Source organism: Marmota marmota, unplaced genomic scaffold (assembly GCF_001458135.2).
Source record: "Marmota marmota marmota unplaced genomic scaffold, marMar, whole genome shotgun sequence".
NCBI classification, from domain to species: Eukaryota; Metazoa; Chordata; class Mammalia; order Rodentia; family Sciuridae; genus Marmota; species Marmota marmota.
Window position 1 is genome coordinate 27,223,564 of NW_025999977.1, and position 21,233 is coordinate 27,244,796.

The 21,233-nt window shown below is 34.5% G+C and overlaps 1 protein-coding gene across 7 annotated transcripts in view; it reads right to left on the bottom strand.

The window, feature by feature from the left end:
* The window catches only part of Eml4 (EMAP like 4), a 138,317-nt gene that overhangs the window by 22,625 nt on the left and 94,459 nt on the right, over window positions 1-21,233 (bottom strand). For all 7 annotated transcript variants that reach the window (XM_048804482.1, XM_048804479.1, XM_015479732.2 and 4 more), the window contains 8 exons: window positions 20,719-20,829; window positions 17,985-18,080; window positions 13,770-13,904; window positions 13,522-13,657; window positions 9,981-10,132; window positions 8,620-8,745; window positions 8,402-8,533; window positions 7,637-7,704 (listed from right to left, as the gene is read on the bottom strand). In XM_048804482.1, coding sequence (XP_048660439.1) covers window positions 7,637-7,704; window positions 8,402-8,533; window positions 8,620-8,745; window positions 9,981-10,132; window positions 13,522-13,657; window positions 13,770-13,904; window positions 17,985-18,080; window positions 20,719-20,829 — 956 coding nt within the window. The remainder of the gene's footprint in view (window positions 1-7,636; window positions 7,705-8,401; window positions 8,534-8,619; window positions 8,746-9,980; window positions 10,133-13,521; window positions 13,658-13,769; window positions 13,905-17,984; window positions 18,081-20,718; window positions 20,830-21,233) is intronic.

The window sequence follows — 21,233 nt, forward strand, 5'->3', positions numbered from 1 at the left end:
AAAATGACTAAGTAGTTAACAATTCATAAATTCTGTATTCTATTCAGATAATAGAAATAGCTTCTATATGTGAATAGTTTAGGCCAATCAGCTGGAAACTGGGACTTTTAATAGATTTTTATGGCTACCACTAAGAGATTCTTTGGGCCAAGCAATGCAAAAGCTGATGCCAAGTGAAGTGCCTTTTCTAAAAGGGAACAAAATGATATTCAAACAAAGACTCAAAACACACTTAAAGAACCATGAGATATACGTCCACTCTATAAGTATCAGGCTTTAAAGTTTTGCTTGATAGAGCCCTAATACTTTTAAGACTGTTTCAAGTCAGTTAAATCTTCCTATGGAAACTGCATATAATTTTCTTTTTGGAAACTCCCTAAGGAAGTAATAAAACCCCACAATATCCATTGGTATAATGTGTAGAAACCTAAAGCTTAGTTACCATGCCTACTTTTCTATTTCTTAGTTACGTGATAAATTAGTTCTACTTCTGGCAAATAATTTTTGATATCAATTCAACAAATATTGTTTAAAGTCTATAAGTTCCATATGGAGCTCCAGCAATAGTTTTAGGAGTTCTGACCCTTTTCATTGCATGGACTCTGTTCTGCCTTCAGAAAAGACTTCTGGGCTCAAGACCACTGTCCTTAATTTAAAAATAAATAAATAAATGAAAATTGTAGCAAAGGGGACTTGTTTAACTGTATACTTATTCTATAGTATATAAATTACAATGAAGCTTTTGCTTTGGGATAATTTGCAATCACCTGAGGCTCTCTATAGTCTAAAGAACTAATATGTTTACCTTTCTAAATATAACTGCTTGAATAACAGAGGTGCGAAGTCTTTGACCATATATTTATATTAATTTGATTTGTAAGCCAAAAGGTAGTACCATCATTTATCCTTTTTAAAATACATACTGGGGACTGAACCCAGGGCATCATGCATGGTAGACAAATGCTCTACCACTGGGGACTTTTAACCCCAGCCCCTCTTGGTGACTTTTCTTTTTTTTTAATATTTATTTTTTAGTTGTAGTTGGACATAATACCTTTATTTTATTTATTTATTTTTATGTGGTGCTGAGGATAGAACCTAGTGCCTCACATGTGCTTGGTGAGTGCTTTACCACTGAGCCACAAACCCAGCCCCATCTTGGTGATTTTTTAAAAATACTATATTGATTTCTTCAGTGGTAAAAGTTGGAAAGTACCTTAAAGTCCCTAAGTGAATATATCTTTTCATAATGTTAAATTATAAAACTATATATCCATCACAATACATTAAGTATGTCTTCTGGGTGTAGGTTTGGAACTTTCCCCTTCCTACTTAATGATCTTCCATCTTTTTAAAAAAATATATCTTTTAGTTGTAGATGAACACAACATCTTTATTTTCTTTCTTTATTTATTTAGTATTTATTTTTTCGTTTGTAGTTGGACACAATACCTTTATTTTATTTATTTATTTTTATGTGGTGCTGAGGCTTGAACCCAGTGCCTCACACATCCAAGGCAAGCACTCTACCACTGAGCTACAATCCCAGCCCTGATATTCTACTTTTAAAAGTAGAAATGGGGCTTTTATAATTGGAAAAATATATAGTCAAAACCATGAAAAAAAGGCCTGACTCAAACCTTTTAATTTGTAATAACAATACTGAGCCGGACACAATGGCACATGCCTGTAATCCCAATGACTTGGGAGGTAAGAGGATTGCAAGCTTGAGCCGAGCCTCAGCAATTCAGCGAGACCCTGTCATTAAAAAAAACAAACAAACAAACAAACAATAACAACAACAACAAAAAACTGGGACTATAGCTCAGTGGAAAAGCATCCCTGGATTTAATCCCCAGTACTCAAAATAAAAGAAACAATAACAAAACCCACTAAAAAACTGAAATCCTGTGATATCAAAACACTTGACCTGGGTCTGGGGATGTGGCTCAAGTAGTAGCACGCTTGCCTAGCATTTGTGAGTCATGGGTTCGATTCTCAGCATCACATAAAAAATAATAAAAAATAAAGATATTGTGTCCACCTAAAAAATAAATGTTTTTAAAAACAACAAACACTTGACTAGTTATCAACCACCTCGTTAGTGGCAGAACCAGGCTAGTGCTTCTGGCCTTAGTGTTTTCATTATATCACACCAGGGAGGAATGTAATCCTGTGGAAAAGGTTCTCTCTCTGTTTCTGAGATACACTAACATTTAGCGATTCTGAGAACAGATACCAGCTACAGAGTATCGAGTTTATAGTCTGAGGAAACAGAATGAATTCATAAAGTGGTAAATAGTTCAAGGTAATATGGATAATAAATAAGTAGTAAGGATAATGAAATTTCAAAATGGGGTTATCAACTGAGGTTGTGGATGGGATGATTTTATCAAATGTGTCAGGGATAAATGGACAGAAATGAATGGACTGGAGTAGATAAGAAACTACAAATCAGGCTGGAATGATTATGAAGAGAAATTTAACCATTCTAGTTGAAGTGATGAGGAAAAGATCTTTAATGAGCTTTAAAGGTCAGGCTATGCACTATTTCAGCTTGAAGATGCCTGTAAGGATGTTCTAGTCCCAGCAGTCTGTTTTGTTTAGAGTTTCCTACATTTTTTTCAATGCATTCCTCCTCTTCCTTGCCTCTGCAGGATCCAGTCCTTCTTCAAGACTAGGCCCAATCCTATTTCTTCTATGAAGCTTTCTCTGTCCACTGAGGCTCACAGTGATTTCTGTTGCTCTCAGAGTTAGAAACTACTAATATGAAACGTGTCTTGTCTTTTAATGTGGTATTTAATTAGGTTATAATCTACTTTGGTTATGATCTACTTTGAGTAAGGATCATATCTCATATTTCTTTGTGACACTCACTGAATTATCTACAGTGCTTTGCAAGTGCAGGCGCCCCATAAACATTTAAAAAGTGATTCAGATTTGTAGTTTAAACAAGGCAGAACCCAGAGAGATTCATACTAATGGAGTTCAAAGATAATGTGCACTCTAAGAAATGAACTCCGGAGTACACAGAAAAGGTTAAAGTACGTCAAATTATATAGGGGGAATTCTATTTTCTTCTAATTAGTTATCTCTTTTAATTTTGTAAAAAAAAAAAGTCTTAGCTATTGCTAACATATCTGACACCTCAATTTTGAACAGAAGGGACATTTCTTAGGCTCAGAACTTTCATAGCTGGAACATGGTAACAGTTACTGGTTTGGCAAGGTTGCAGCTGCCACCAGCTGAACAGGGTCACTGAATTATCTCCACATGTAGGATTCTATGACTCCATGTTAAAGATTAATTTTACTTCTTTATCTACCTACTCACCAGGCTCATTTTCTAGCTTGCCCTCTTGTCAAAGCTATCACTGCAGACCAGAGACTTTAGGGTCTTTGAAGTTACCTGTTTCTCTCAGTATGTCCACTCTTCTTTCCATCCTAGTGTTTCCATTCCTATATGTTTATATATATTATGTTCAACTAATTTTCAACTGGGTGCCAATATCAGAGTGCTGTAACAACTGGATATCCACATACAAAAGTATGAAGTTGGACACTACCTCATCCCATATACAAAGATTAACTCAAGCTGCAATCAGAGGCCTAAAGTAAGAGCTGAAATTATAAAATTTGTTAGAAGAATATATAGGAATAAACCTCTATAACCAAGAGAGAAGAGGAAAGAACAGAACGACTGGACTACATCAAAATTAAAGTTTTTAGGCTGCTAAAAACATTTAGAAAGCGAAAAGACAATCCTAAGAATGAAAAATAAATATCTGCAACTCATACTTCTGATAAGGGGCTGTATTTAGAACACATATATAGCTCTTACAACTCAACAATTCTAGAACATACATTTCTCTAAAAAATGATACATGAGTGGCCAATAAGCACATGAAAAGATGCTGATGCTCAACATCTTTAGCCATCAGAAAAATGTAAATGAAAACCATAATGAAAAACTATTTCACACTCAGTTGAATGGCTATAATCAAAATACAGATAATAAGACACTGGTGTAGATGTGGAGAAATTAGAATGCTCATACATTCCCGGCAGGACTACAAATTAATATAGCTGTTGTGAAAATGTTTGGTAGTTCTTTAAAATGTTAAACATTAAGAGTTACTGCATGAATCATTTACACAAAAATTATGTATTAATGTTTATAGCAGCATTATTCATAGTAGCCACAAAGTGGAAACCCAAATGTTCATCAATTGATGAAGGTGGTATATCCATACAATGAATTATTTGGTCTTAAGAAGGAATGAAATACGTGCTGTACATGAAAGAATCAACATAGATGAACCTTGAAAACACTATGCTGATTTCAAGAAGTTAGTCACAATAGTCCACATGTTGTATGATACCATTAATATGAAATATGCAGAATAAGCAAACTTATAGAAACAATATAGATCAGTCGCCTAGAGTAGGGGTAGGTGGGGTCAAGATGAATGACTGATAAAGGGTACAAGATTTCTTAATGAAAATATTCTGAAATTAGACTACACAACCCTATGAGCTTAATTAAAAATTACTTAATTATATTCTGATAAGTTGGCAAATTTTATGGTATGGGAATTATATTTCTATAAAGCTGTTAAAAAGAATCCTTCCTGTGTGAGCATTATCATGTTAAGAAAGTATTATGGCCACCTAGGGAGGGCCATATATTTAATTTTTTTCCCTTAAAAATGACATGATATTTTCTCTCAGAAATGGTAATTGTATTTATAGCTATGGCAATTTATCCACACTGTGCCTACTCTTAAGTTACATGAATTAGAAAATATCTAGACATGAACATTTAAGACATTTTTAAACATTTTACTAGTTACTTTTTCTGTATTATGCGCAATTTGGACATATACTATACTCTATTTTTAAAAGTCTCACTTTTTTTTCAGGTTTAAAAGTTAGTAATAGGGGATATAGTTCAGTTGGCAGAGTGCTTGCCTTGCATGCATAAGGCCCTGGGTTCAGTCCCCACCACAGCCACAAAACAAAACAAGGTGATAATGCTGGGCACAGTGGTGCATGCCTATAATCCCAACAGCTCGGAGGCTGAGGCAGGAGGATCCAGAGTTGAAAGCTGGCCTCAGCAACCGTGAGGGACTAAGCAACTCAGTGAGACCCTGTCTCTAAATAAAATACAAAATAGGGCTGGGGATGTGGCTCAGTGGCCAAGTGCCCCCGAGTTCAATCCCTGGTACCAAAAAAAAAAAAGTTAGTGATAGTAATCTACATTAATATATTTTCAGTTTTAGATAGGATAGATATTCACATACAAAGTCAAAAATAAAAACAAATGAGAAAGCTCCCCTCCCAATCAAAAGAACTTAACCAGATGTGAAACCAAAGATAAGGTACAGAATGAACACCGATAACTACAACTCGGATTCAAAACAGTCCCCAACTCCACATGAGACAGAACAGACTGCCAGCATTACTCATTCAGTTATTACATCTCTCTCACTTATAAAGTGTTTTCTACTTATAATTCCAAGAGGAAACAACTAGCTTAACTTTAGCATAAGTCACTTAAATTGAGTGACTTCATTTAAAGATTTTCAATGATGTATTCACAGCTACATAAATATTAGAAAGTAATTTCTTTCTTTCTTTTCTTTTCTTTTTTTTTTTTTTTTTGGTGGTGCTAGAGATTGAACCCAGGGCCCTGTGCATATGAGGCAAGCACTCTTAACAACTGAGCTATAACCCAGCCCTTTCACTGGGTTTTAATCAGAGCAAATTTTTAAAACTGAGACTTTGTATGTATGCATACTTGAACACACATATCTCTCTTCATCCAATCAAGCAATGGCTTCATGAATTAATGCTCTAGTATTATACTGTTTATTATTTAACTCTCTTATATATAGTAAATACTTTCAAAATATGTTAATAATTTAACCATCAAATATAAACTTTTCTTATGTTATTGCTGAATAGTGCTATAAACATGAATAAGAACATCTCAAAGAGCACTGATTGAGCAGAGATAAGCTCTGGAACCATGAAATGCCTGAGTGCTGACCCCAGCTTAGCTGCAAATGACTGAAACTCTGAGTCTTGGTTTCCTGTTTATCCTCAATGGTAATGTTAATAAACACTCTGTCACACTTTGATGATGATTAAAAGTAATATATAAAAAAAATTCAGCACATGATCTGATGCTGAGCAAATGACTTTTTTACTCTAATTTTGATGACTTTTGCATTTGTGGTATTTGTTCAGCCACTAAAAATACAGATCTGAAGTGAATCCTTTGTTGTTTTCCTAAAACCAGATAACTGCTATAGTTTAGGTGGTTTCTAATGTACTTAAGACCAAATTTTTGGTCAAAATAATTTTTTAAAATTAAATTCTGCAAAATAACCTATCATACATATATTTGGTCCAAGTCTAAATGTTTTAAAACTTGATAAAAGTCTATTACTGGCATGAGTTTCAGGGAAATTTGAGTCAGGAGAGCCTTAAATACTTGCAAGTTATCACCAATTAGCATACCAAACAGCTTAATTCTAAAACTTAAGAGATTTTAGAAACACTCAAATAATATTTCAAAAACATCCCAAATTACTTATTTTTGCTTTAAAGACTTGTTTTTCCATAATTCTAATAGAATCTGCAGCACTATATTTGAGAAGAAATTTGACTGTTTCCACTTTCCAGGTATTAATTTGTATTCCAAAGTTAAAGGGGAAAAGTTGTTATTAAAAAGCTTTTAAATGACTAAATTTATTAGAAGTAAATGAGCTAGTGGATTTCAAATGTTTAAGTCAGATAAAAAAAATACTTATCTGAATGTTTACGATTCCATTAGAAATGAGCATTTTACATTTTTAATGGGTTTTAACTTTTGTGAAAATGACATTTATTTTTTCCTCTGCACCCTTAAAAATGAAATTAAGTTATTTGTAATTCCTAACTATAGGATTATCTGCAAACATCAACAGTTAAATAGGAGTTAGTTAAAAATATACAGTAATAAATATGTATTACTAAATAATCCTAGAGGGTATATCCAAGGTCTGCAAGACCAGGCCATTAATGATTTCAGAAAATACACCTTCAATATGTATCTGTGTATCATTAAAAAAAGGCAGGATGGCAAACACTATAGCATAAACAATATATAAAAACTCAACTAGGTTATATTAGCTTCAAATCCCTTCCCTGCACAAAAGGTAATGAGAAATTTTCTGATATTTCTAATTTTACAAAGGAGAATGGAGTCTGCTATCATCTTCTCAATGTAGCCTATCCCTGACCACCTGTTCATCATTTTGCAACCCCACTTCCCACTGTTATTTTCCCTCCCCTCTAAAATAATTAGTTATAATTTTTATTTTGCTTCCACTCCTGACAAACATTAAAATGTGGGCTCCACAAAGGTTTTTGTTTTGCTCTTATCCTGAATGCCCACAATAGCATATAGCAAATGGTAAGTAGGTGCTTAATAAAGATTGGTTGAACAATCATCCATATCAGATAAGATCAATGAGCATATTAGTGTGCCACTTAGAAGATCAATCTTCCAGATCAGATCAAGAACATTCCTGAATAACCATTTAAACATCCCACCATTTCCGATTACTCAGCTCACTCAAAGACCCTACCTGCCTGAGTGCGTTCCTATGGCCACCACTGTGCCACTTGGATGAAAATCTGCACAGTGTCCTGGTTCCTAGAAGAGAGACAGACAGCTGTTGGGGAGTACATAAGAAGGTCTCCCTGGATCTATGACAGTGGAAAAAAATCTTTGAAAATAACTCATTTCATATAAACATGAAATTTTGATCAACTTTACTATAATCAATGTGAAACACTACATGGATATGAGAAGAAAAAAGAATTTCAAAGCATGAAGGGTAAGATATGCTGGTAGAATGGTAACGGAAAAGGGCAACCAGCTTGTGACTAGGCAGTGAAACAACATAAGGAATAATAACAACATCTAGATAGTTCTTTAGTGGCTGCAACTTGTATACACCTTTTAGGCTAGAAAAGGTGGATATCTGGGTGGAATAGGGAGAAAATACAGCAAGAGACTACTCAAAAAGAAGATAGTAGAGTCTGTTAGTGAGCAGCACTTACTGAATTCAACTGTACCACCACCAGAATATTCCATAATAAATTTATGCTATAAATATGTGAAATCTTTGATATTTACTACTGAAATTGACAGAAAAAATGAGCTTCACTCTGCTAACTTGCTTCTTTAAAAGGATTCATATATTTTACCTTGACACTAAACAATTCCCTCTTACCCCTGGCCCTTTACTAAACCATAATGCTCAGTCCTTTTTCCCCTTTGCTGCTTCCAAATGCCAGTGTGAGGAGTTTCTGTGGGGAAACTATTAATTCCATGTTGCTCCACTCACATCTACAAGTCTGGTCCATTCCAGCTTGTGTTCCACTGAGTTCCACATGCACACCTGCCTGTCTTGAGCACAGGTCAAGAGCAAATCTTTGAAGGGATGTGTGGCAAGACCCCAGAGTTCATCTGTATGACCCTGAAAATGAAAAAGACATTCACCATTATAAACATCAAAGGGTACCATCAAAAATATTCAGTTAATCATTGACATCATAAACGTACCTGTACTTCTATTTGGAAGCCATCATTAAATGTTCCCCGTAAAATAAAGTTTCGTGATGTGCCTACTAAAAATTGATCTGCCTTTCCTTCTGCTACAGCTCTGATTGTGCCATACTGATCAGGAACCTAGGAAAAAACAGATTTCTAAGTTTACCTTATACATACTAATAAGCATTAGTTATTACCTGAACAATGGCTGAAGTTACAGCTGTAAGCAATTATGGGAGAATAAATGACAGAATTCTAAGTTTGAAGATAATATGGTAATCTCATACTATTAGTTATTTATTTGTTTAAATAAATGCATTTTATCTTACACAGAAGTTATGATGCATTACTATCAATATTCTTTGCTTCAGTTATTTTTAAATCCATTTTATTTTTTTGTAGTGTTGGGGACTGAACTCAGGCTTGGGGAAAAAACAATCGTAAAGGAAGTGGCATTTCCACTATGAATTTATAAAGTTGTGATAAAGCAGCTGTATTATCTTCTTGTAAATGAAACCCAAGAAGTACTATCAGGATCCTCTTCTTCTGCTTTTTTTTTTTTTGGGGGGGGGGGGGTGCTGGAACTGAGCCACATCCCCAGCTCTTTTTATTTTGAGACACAGCCTCACTAAAGTGCTGAGGCTAACCTCAAACTTGTGGTTCTCTTAAGCCTCTTGAGTTACTGGGATTACAAAAGTGTGCCACCATGCCCAGTTCAGAATCCTCTTCTTTAGAGAATACTTGAAAGCCAGTTATGTTTAGAAAAAACACTGAGCTTAGACTCAAATTTTAAATGAACAACAACAACAACAAAATAGGAGCAATATTAATCTCTATGAGATTTGCTCTGCTTTAAGAATCATTGGTCCTACACTTTCACTTCCTGGGATACCAGGATACTAGCTATGGCCCCCTTCTCCCTCTGGGGAGGAGTCTATGTTACCCGCTTTTAAATAAATCCTGCTTTATATGCTTTTAAAAAAGAAAAAAGAATCATTGATCCCCATAATACTAGTCTTAACCATTTTACTTTCCAAGATCACAATTCAATTAGCAAACTTTCAATGAGCACATGGTAACTGTCAGGTTTTATGGCTATACCTGTTCTGTGGCTTGAAGCAGACACATCCACATATAATTAGCAATTCTTATTAAGCCCACTGTTTGCCTGATCATTTTAAAAATTCTTTTGAATTATTTTTAATATTCTTTTGAATTAATTTTTAACAACTAACTATTTTGTACAATAATAAACTTTTCTACAGGGAGGGAATAAAATGATAAGAATGTTTAAGTTATCTTAACATGTACAAAATACATGAGTGTAAAGGCTTAAATATTTCTATATGTTTATGTTCCATTTCCATCCTTACCTCTATTTCTCTTTCAGCATTCAGATCATGATCCCACAGAATTATTTTTCTGTCTTTCCCTCCTCCAGTTAATAACATCCCATTTCTCATCTGACAAAGTGTGAACACACTGCCATCATGAGCTTTGATTTGTTTGCTGATTTGATATACACCTAATATAGTGGGGGAAAAGTAAAAACACTAGTGATAATACTTTTCATCAGACTTTGTGTCTTTCTAGAAAAAGCTTTAGCAGAAGTTCATGATTCAATAATTTAAAACCTAGTTTCAGGAAATCTGCAAAGCAAGTAGTAAAACATAAGACTTAACACCATTTTCTGCATTTATGTCATTATTTACTCTAAAATTATTTTAAAATAATGTATCAAAACTGTAAACTAAAGTAGTAATAACAATTCCACAAAGAGGTTATAAAATGTATCTTAACCTCAAACTTGGACTGTAATCTCTTATAATTGTTTTATATAGTAGTTAGGATGGAAATACTCTTTTGATTACTCCCTTTATCTGTTGAGATGGGCACGAAGGAAGTTCCTGGGGCAAAGGTGGACAATGGATGCTCCTAGTAGTAGCTGATGATCAACTAACAGAAAAGAATTTCAGTATTTAAGAAATTGATCAGGCTAAATGTGATGGCTAAATGACAGCTGGACTTTCTTGTATGCCCACAATACTAAGTACTCAGAGAGGGACAACATAAGTACATAAACAATATTTTAAGTAAAATCATGTGTGATAACTGATTATATTTTGCCCTTCATTTTTTATTTTCTAATCAGATTGCCTTTATTAAGGGTCAAGATAAGCTTACAAAACTCAAGCCTTTCTCTTTGGTATTCATGATGCTTACTCAGTTCGTAGACTGAAACTGCTAGTAGTGCAAGAGGAAAGTGTTTTGGAAGATGATGACTTGAAGAATTAATTACCAGGTTCAAAATGGGAAGGTAAATACTTGCTTACACATGACCAAAAGGAAAAGTGGGAAAAAAATTAAAAGTCTAAAAATTGTTCATTTTCTAAAATTGTTCATCAGCTGATGAATGGATAAACAAAATGTGGTATGTACACACAATATTAAGAAAGAAAAAAGAGAGGTACTAACAAATGCTATAACATGGATGATCCTTGAAAACATTATGCTAATTAAGTCAGTCACAAAAGGCCACACTCTACATAACTCTATATGAAATGTACAGAACAGGGAAATCCACTGAGACCAGAAGTAGATAAGAGGCTGCTAGAAGGCAAGGGACTGAGGGGAATGGCCATAACTGTTAGTGGGTACAGGGCTTCTTTTTGGGGATGATGAAATGTTTTGAAGTCAGTGGTGATGGTGGTGTACTCTGAATATACCAAAAATTATTGAATAGTACACTTCCAAAGGAATAAGTTTTATGGTATGTGTACTATTATATCCCAATAAAAACTAAAATTTGAGGTTGTCTTTTTTAAAATTCATTTTCTGTTTGCGCTGTCATTATATTTTTTAAAATTATCTAAAATCTGTAAGGTTTTGATATCTGAAAAAAATTCAGCTAGAGATGACTCTAAAAAATTCTCAATTATGAGTGTGCTAGTAGTGCAAATACTTAATGGATAGGTGTAACTGGCAGGAGTAAGGAAGGGACTTTTCTGATTTAGAGGAAAGCTTGCCTGATTAGCAAGAGACTTCAATAAACTTGTTATTGAAGTTTACTTCAATAACACTCAGCAGGCTCACATCAATATTCATTACCTAAAAATACTAAGCTTTGAACACCACAATGTGTTTGGTGGGACAGTCACACAGTATCTATCAATTGGCTCTGAGGTACCCAACAGAAAAAGGGCATCTACTGCTAAGCCACAACCCCAGCCCCCGTAAGGATGATTTTTTTAATGACTGCATATATTTAATTCAATTCAACTGCCAGGCTTAGAAATTAAGGTGAATGGATATGAAAAACATTAATTAAAACAATCTATTATATAACTCCTGAAAAATAAAGTATAAAAATCCATACAATAATAAGACAATTATGATGCTTAAATTCCACAATTCAGTGAAAATAGTGCTTTAATCAATAGTACTCTTTTTATTCCTATACTGACACTGCAATGTAAGATTAAAGTAATTTCCTTTCAAAATGTTTGACAATTTTCAAACTCCTAGTTCAAAATGCCAGAGATTGTAGTATTCTTGGAAATGTTTACTAAAAAAGATAGACATGTAAAGTGGGTCTTTCTGAGCAGGGGAACAGGGTTTCATTCTTCCTTTTTTATTTTTCCTCCAATATCGTAAACTAAACCCAGCGGTGCTTTCTTTATACCAATGAGCTACATCTGCACCTCCAACTTTTGTAATTTTTAGAGAAGGTCTCACTAAGTAGCCTAGGCTAGTCTTGAAGTTGTGATCCTCTGGCCTCAGCCTCTGGATGTGCTGGAATTTATAGGCGGGATGGTGGGTGGGATTTCTCTTACTCTAAACTCAGGATGCTTTCTGTGGTCTAATGAAGGGACTCTAGGGACACAACAGGTAAGGAGGTAGCTTGAGTGTGTTTAGGGTGAAAAGGATAAACAAGTTAAATTGCTCTGCCAATCCCCAGATTCATTCCCCATCACGTCCTTTCTTTCTCTTTTTTTGGTAGATCCTCAAGGACTGACTGGCCAGCTAGTTCTATGTCTGCTGTTACTGCCTGGAGATGGTGATAAAGAATCTCTCTTTGTTTGTGATCCCATAGTTTTAGAACCATGTCTCCATTTTTTCTCTTTTCATCTTCTACTCTGAAAGAAGTACATAGTATGCTGAACATTTTTCAAGTTTATTGTTCATCTACTATAGAAAAAGGGCAAAATCAACCCATATATTTGGTTTCAAATGGACATTAAGAACAAAACATCCTGCCAAGTGTGGAGGCACAGCTACTTGCGCTACTTGGAAGCGTGAGGCAAGAGGATCTGAAATTCCAGGCCAGCCTGGGTAACTTAGTGAGACCATCTCAAAATTGATGCCCCCCTCTCAAAAAAGGGGGTGTGTGCGCAAACACCTGTGTGCTGGGGATGTACCTCAGTGGTAGAGTACTTGCCTACCATGTGCAATTGTGGCTCCCTCTGCCACAAAAGAAAAAGGACCAAGCATATCTATATTTGTGAAGAAAACTGTTTTCATGAAATGCAGAAAGACTGTCAAGGCCCAGAACTAGGGCTGGGAACAAAGGCTTTTTTTCTTCCCTTTCCTATCTCATTGCATGGCCATGCATTCTGTCTACAGCTACCCCAACACCACCCTAGGGGAGAGTGACCCTTTATACTTTTAAAATGTATATGCATCTACATATAATTATTTTGTATTAATATGCCAGAGGCTAATGAAAGTTATATATGCTTAATAAATAACTAAATAATCTCATTACAAGATTATGAAGATTCTTAAAAACGAAAAGTATATTGATGACCCTTATGTTGTTCCATTGCAACGCCTTCTCTCCTGTTCTGGGATTTGGGACTGCAACAGCACTATGTAAGAATTATATAGAATGAGTTTAATATAAGAACACCATACCTTTAGGTCCTTTCCCAGGAGTGGGCTCTATAGTAGTTTTATTCCATATAAGCATGACTCCACCTGAGTCTCCGGTAAGAACATCTCCATTCCCCAAGAATGCTAAACACTGTACAAATTTTGGTTTTTCATATTTCTACAAATAAATGAAAATTTTTAAGTTTTCCCTTTGGTATGATGATTTTATACTTACTCAACAATTAAAAAGATTTAAGTTCTATAGTCCTATAGAGTATTCTGATCCTTACCCCAAAAATTCCCTGTTTTCTTGTTAGTGAATTGCCACTCCATGTCCAGAAAAAAATATGAGATTTACCACATGTTATTATGGTATTTGCATCTGTTGGGTGGAACTCCACAGCCAAAACAACCTCATTTGTTGTCTGTGAAAAGAGAAATAAAGCTTCAGAAAAATGAATATTCTTACTGCAATCAAGTACCAATTATAGTTCCTGACAAAGACAGGGAAAATTTTTGAGGAAATGCCTTTTCTTCCAAGATCTATTCTACTGAAAATTTTTAATAATAGTCCCTGGTAGTGGGGACTGAACTCAGGGGCACTTCATCATTAAGCTACATCCCTAGCCCTTTTTATTTACTTATTTTTAATTTTGAGACAGGGTCTTGCTAAGTTGCTGAGGCTGGCCTCAAACTTACGATCCTCTTGCCTCAACATCCCAAGAACTGGGATTACAGATATGTGTCATTACATTTGGCTTAATAATAAATTTTAAGACCTCAAATGACCTCATACTTCTATATTGCTAATTTATTCATAAAAATGTTGCACTTGGAAGACATTTATACGAGTTATAGGTTTAATTATTTTAATTTATCACATACTCAGGAAAAGCACATTAAAACTGTCAAATACAAGAGCAATGTACATTGTCTTAAAGTTAGAAACAAAGCTAAAAACAGAACATTAAAAATATTCTAGAAATATAACCCTATGTCATCTCCCCAGCTATCATTCTCTCTTTACAGAAGAAACCATTATTTTGATTCTCAGTAGGAGAGAACTTTGTCTGCTTCATTTAAATAGAAACATAATAATGTATTCCTTCATAAGTCTGCCTTGTTTTCTGAACATTACACTTGTGAGATCTATTTGTGAAGATATGTACAGTTGTAATTTGTTCATTCTAATTGCTATATACTATTCTTTTGTATAAAAAAGACCACATTATTGTTTTATTCATTCTTCTGGTGATTGGCATTAAGGTAGTTTAGAATTTCTTTTGGCTATCATAAGTATCATAAAACACTGCTATTTGTCCTCCAGCAAAGAAATGAATATATTTCTGTTGGTTTTATACTCAGGAGAGAATGAGTTGGGTCAGTAGATATGCATATGTTCTATTTTAGTAGATAATGCCAAACAGTTTTCCAAACTGGCTGTACTAACTTACATGCCTAGCAGCAGTATCTGAGAGTTTCAGTTACTCTACACCCTTATCAACTTAGGTATTTTTGTCCTTTTCATGTAAGCTACTTTTGTAGGTACACAGTAATATCTCACTGTGGTTTTAATTTGAATTTTCTTGATAACTAATAAGGCTGAACATCTTATCATGTTTATTAATCATCTTACTTTATGAAGTGCCTGTTGAAATGTTTTGCTAATCTACCGTCTTTCTTACTGAAATACAAAAGTTCCTTATATATTATGAACATGAATATTCTACTAGAAATAATGTATTATATTTTCTCATATTCTTAATGTTATCTTTTAAATATTCTTAATTTATCACTTTCCCCCGCTTGTAATTAATAATTTTACGTGTCACATTTGAGAAATCTACTTATGAAGGTATCCTCCTATATTTTCTTCTAAAAGCTGTGGACCTTTCATACCCACATCCATAATCCACCTAAAACTGATCTTGTGTGAATGCTGTGAGATTAATTTTTTCCCATATGGATATCCAGTTACTCCAGTACTGTTACTATTTATTTAAAGCCTTAATCTTTGCCCACTGCATTGCTACCTTTGCCATTAATCAAGCTGATTTGTGTAGTTTATGTCTCTATTCATTACCCCCATCTGTTCTTCTATCCTTGTACCACAATGACTCAATGAATAATAGACAATGACATACATATTTCAAGTCCTCTAAGTTTATTCTTTCTTTTATTCTTTTTTTGTACTGGGGACTGAACACAGGACCACTTTACCATTGAGCTAAACCCACAGTTCTTTTTCCAATTTTTTCTTTGAGACAGAGTCTCACTAAGTTGCTGAGGCTGGCCTTAACTTGTGATCCTTCTGCCTCAGCCTCCTGGGTTGCTGGGATTACAGGTGTGTGCCACCACACCTGGCTTGTCCAAGTTTATTCTTTCTTCCTCACAATTGTTCTGATTATTCTTACCACTTTATATTTTCAGATATATTCAGTTTGTTAGTTTCTTGCAGGAATTTTTTTACCATGTTGACTATATGTATCAATATGCAGAGAAGTCACATCTTTACAATACCATATTCTGTCCATAATATACACTATTGCTCCATTATTAGGTAGGTCTTCTTTAATTTTTATCATTATAGCTTTCAAGTTGCCTTATTCAGTCTCAAGTTTACAAAAATTAATAAGTTATTTATCAGTTCCTCAAATCCTAATGACTTAAGCAAGGATAGAGTCTATCTAAAGTAGAATAGAGTAAGTTTGACACACAAGGAGAAGCTAAGAGGAGAGAGAGTTGAGTGATCTAGCTTCTGCCAAGTCATTCCTTAGGCAAAATGCCCCTCTATTCTTTAATAAAGACTTTTCTTTTCCTCCCCAAAGAAGAAACAATGTTCTCTTTTTAAAGTTAACTTTAGTTGTTCTGCAGTCACCTGTATTAGAAAGAGGTATAATGCAGACATTTAGGACACAGACTTTGGAGAACACAAATATGAGAAGTGAGATAAAGCTTGGGCACTTAAGTGGAACATACTGTCAATAACTGTGAGATAAAACTGGTTTGGGCTAGAGAAGATAATCAACAGATTTTCATGTAAATTTTAACTTGTGGTATCTTCACATAAAGATATCTATCTAGCAGGCTTCTAGAACTAAGAATTCAACTTGTAAGAGATCTGGGTTGGAAATAAATAATGGATGTGGAACTCAGGAGATAGACAGTAAAGTTACAAGTAAAGGGCTGGAATAGAACTCAGAGCAACAGATACCTTTAATGTCCTGGGAAGGATATGGACGAATGGCTGGCAGGAGGAAAACCATGTATTTCATTTGGTAGACCTTACTACCAAGGACCAAAATTCACTATTCACTTTGGTGCAACTTACTTACTTGTTTTAAATTACTCTAAATGATGACTGGAAGACAATCAATGTCTTCCATTGATTTTTTTTTTTTTTTAAAGTTTGAGGTTTCCTGACAGCTTATAGTTGTTTCAATTTTATCAAATAGAACAAGTACTTTCTTCAGAAGACTAACTTACACATGAAAACATAATAACATCTATTTTAACCAACAAGCTGAAAGCTTGAAGCTTATGCAAAACAAAACTTCTAAGACAGGAATGAAAGAAAAATACATTATTCTTTAGGGATGAATCAAATAGGTCATAGGCTTTTTAAACACATTCTTACATTCTCTCTCTGAAAGCCCATCATCGGGAGAAGGCCACTTCTGACCTACATAAACACAGCTACAAGCTAACCTGACAATTTTCTCTTACAAGATATAGCTTGATCCACACAACAAATCAACACTATTCTACAGCAATTATAAATGGTATAGCATTTTCTACAATAATCCTATAAACATAATTTTAACCAAAAAACTAATTATTATATATGCACTTCAGTTATGTCAGCCACTTTCTTTCTTTTTTTTTTTGGTGGTACTGGGGATTGAACCCAAGGCCTTGTGCATGCTTGGCAAGCACTCTACCAACTGAGCTATACCCTTAGCCCTATGACAGCCACATTCTTTTTTTTTTTTTTAATGGACACAATGCCTTTATTCATTCATTCATTCATTCATTCATACATTCATGTGGTGCCAGGGATCGAACCCAGTGCCTCACGCATACTAGGCAAGCGCTCTACCACTGAGCTACAACCCTGGCCCGACAGCCACATTCTTAAGGGTGAAATTTTCCTCTAGATTTCTAAAGCTTTAAATATTGAATAAAATTAATTACAAATCTGTTAAAGCAGCAGTAGTCAAGTAGAGTATTGAGTCTTTAATTGTTAGACATCCTTCTACCCACTGTGCTACTGACATCTCAGTTACACAATGTCTGAAATACTGAAACTACTTCAAGACGCTAGACTTTTATTTTGTATAACTGTAGTGTTAACACCATAAAATATTTACAGATGAGTAAATCTGATGAATTTGCCCAGTGTGTTTATACTTGCAACTTACACATATCACAGTGGCTCCAAATACCTGCCAAACAAATCATGTACTCTGAAAGATGATACTCAATTAAAAATTATTTTGACTTACCTTTATTTCTGCTCCTTTAGATTTTTTCTGCCAGTCCCAAACAGTAAGCATATGCTCATTGGAATCATCAATAACACACAAATGGACACCTGAATCCTAAATAAAAATCAATTAAAGGCATTTAAAAATTCCTGAATAAGTTTTTTTTAAATTTTTTTGATGTATGTGTGGTGGCCCTAGGGATTGAACCCAGGATTGCTCTATCACTAGGCTTCATTCCTATCCCTTTTTATTATTATTTTAAAATTTTGAGAGAGTGTCTCAATTAGTTGTTGAGGCTGGCCTCAAACTTGTGATCCTACTGCCTCAGTCTCCTGAATCACTGGGATTATAGGTATACACCACCGTGCCCAGAGATAGGGCTTACTTTCTAAGTAGGAAAATCCATTATTAAAACTGCCTACAGAGGGGCTAGGGATGTAGCCCAGTGGGAAAGAAAATGCCTATTATGCATGAGGACCTTGGTTCAATCTCCAGCACCACAAAACAACAAAAAAACTAACTACCAACAGTATGATAATCCAAAATCTTTTAAACATAATGTTCTCTGAAACATAATGAATGTACTATTTAAAACTATATTTTCTTCAATGATATAAATTCTTATTTTTTTTTCCCTATTTTTAAATTGTTCCCTTAGGTTGATTCCCATTTGCCATTTAGTCACTTCTATTAATTAGTGACAACAAATAATTCTTTTTGTTTTTTAGATAGCATGGATTGAACCCAGGGCACTTAAACATTGAGCCACATCCCCACCCTTTTGTTGTTGTTTTTAATTTAATTTAGTTTTTTTAAATTTTGGGACATGGCCTTGATTGCTTAGGGCCTTGCGAAATTGCTGAGGCTCACTCTGAACTCACTATCCTCCTGCTTCAGCCCCCTGAGCCACTGGGGCAAATAGTTCTTTCTGAAGATATTCTAATCCCTTTGGCTTATGCTTCCTCAGTGCTGCTGGAAAATATTCAAGGTGTTTTCCCATGAAGTAGGTAGGAAGAAATGTACATAATTTTATAAATTTTCTATTGATAAAATTAGTACTATTTTAAAGTTTGCTAATTTCAAATTTCTGTGATCTTATATTCACATGAATAAATAAAAACAGAACTAAATACTATTTTCCTGAAACCATTTTCTTTCATATAATTTAAGTCTCTAGGTTAGTAACTATGGATGGTATTAAACAATTTTTTTTCTAGTAGCACTTATGGAATGTGCTTCCTTTTGTATATAGAATAGAGAAATAATGCAATATCTCTGGATTAGGGAAACAATGTTGTAAAGGAAGAATGAGAGATACTAAGGAAGGACACAGTTTAGTCTTCTCTTTATCTCAGCCTGTATTGGAATTATATAAGAATCAGAAAAAGATTATGGAGCAATTCAAGACCATTGTAACACTATAACAATGCTACCAAAAACACAGCAAGAGTTCCTGCTATAGAGATTGGGGCATGGGGGTTGGGGGTAATGCCAATACTTCTTTTCTAAATTACTTCTTCCTAATTTTGATTTGTTAGACCTCTGACATTCAATGTCTTTAAGCTAGAAAAATTCCTAAATTCATTCAGATTTATTTTCTGCTCTAAAAGTGTCCCTTCTTCCATGTCCCACAAAACTCCCATAACAGAATACAGCTGCTGACAACTGAGAACTAAAGAGATCATATGAACACATAAATATATTCTGAAGTGTAAGTGAGAACCAATAAATTCTAAGGGGTATTTATATTTGAAATTTAAAAAATATAAAACCTAAGATGTAGATGGTCTCCTGCATACTCTATAATCATCATTACATATTAATTCAAGAAAAAAGAAAATGCTTAAATTTATTTACATCCTGTCTTATTTTTCCCCTAGGATTACATGAGATTGACAGACACAAAATGGTAAATATGTGTTACATTAATTCAGATATTTCATGATTTTTGCTCCGTTATGACACCAAGAAAAGCCAATGATTTTGCAGGATGGGCCAAATTTCATGTCTGAATTTTTAAAAGATAGATCTCTCCTATGATTCAAACTGAAATGAAGGCATATCCTACTGTTTACTTCAAAATGTACTATACTACGAACATATTCCTCCAACCATTTCCTACAACTATTCTAGAATCCTATCTCAGGATAGAACAAAATTAAGTTCAATTAAGTGTAGTATATTGATCCTATCTTCTGTTTGTGCTACTGTGGGTTGAACCCAGAGACCTTCTACGACTAAGCTACACGCTAGTCCTTTCTATTTTATTTTGCTTTACAGTCTTGCTTAGTTGCTGAGGCTGGCCTCAACTTGAGATCCTCCTACCTGAGCCTACCAAGTCTTCAAAATTACAGGTGTGCCCCAACTCTCTTTCTTCCTATCGTTTTTGGGGTACCAGGATTGAACTCAGGGGCATTTGACCACTGAGCCACATCCCCAGCCCTATTTTGTATTTTATTTAGAGACAGAGTCTCACTGAGTTGTTTAGCACCTCGCTTTTGCTAAGGCTAGTTTTAAACTCATGATCCTCCTGCCTCAGCCTCCTGAGCCTCTGGGATTACAGGTGTGTGCCATAGTGTCCCGCTTGCCTCCTATCTTGATTTTTTACAAAACAAATGTAGTACTCAGGTTAAAATGCTAGCCATTAAAAAAGCAATAGCTAACTTCTCATTTTTCAGTGTATATTAACAAAAAACTGATCTTCCATTCTCTCTCTTTTAGTTTGCTTACTTATTTAAACATTGTTACTTACTGCTTTTGAAAAATCCAGGCATCCTACCCCACGCTCGAAAGTTCCAAGTCCAATAATTTGCAGCGTAGATAGACTAACTGAATCCCACACTCTGACATGAGGTTGCAGGGGCTGCAAAAAACACAAAACAGCAAGACTAACTGGTGATGCAATATATACCACAAAGAACTGGTGTCACCTACAAAAAATAAAAGGGATGAACAGACGTCTAATAAGACAATAACTACCAGATTTAGACATTTCCCCAAAGAATCTTGAGTAGGTACTTTTCTCTCATACCAAATTATTTGACTATTTACTATGTTTCACATGTTCTTCATATGTCACATGTATTAAAACATTTCATATTCATAAAGTTAAAAACTATAGATATGATTATCAAATATTATTTAACAGATGGAGGAACTAATATACAGAGATTTAAATAACTTGACCCAAGTTATACAGCTACTAAAAGGTAAAATCAGAATTCTAATGCAGGTAAAATTTGTTCTGGATTATTTTGCCCTCCCCCC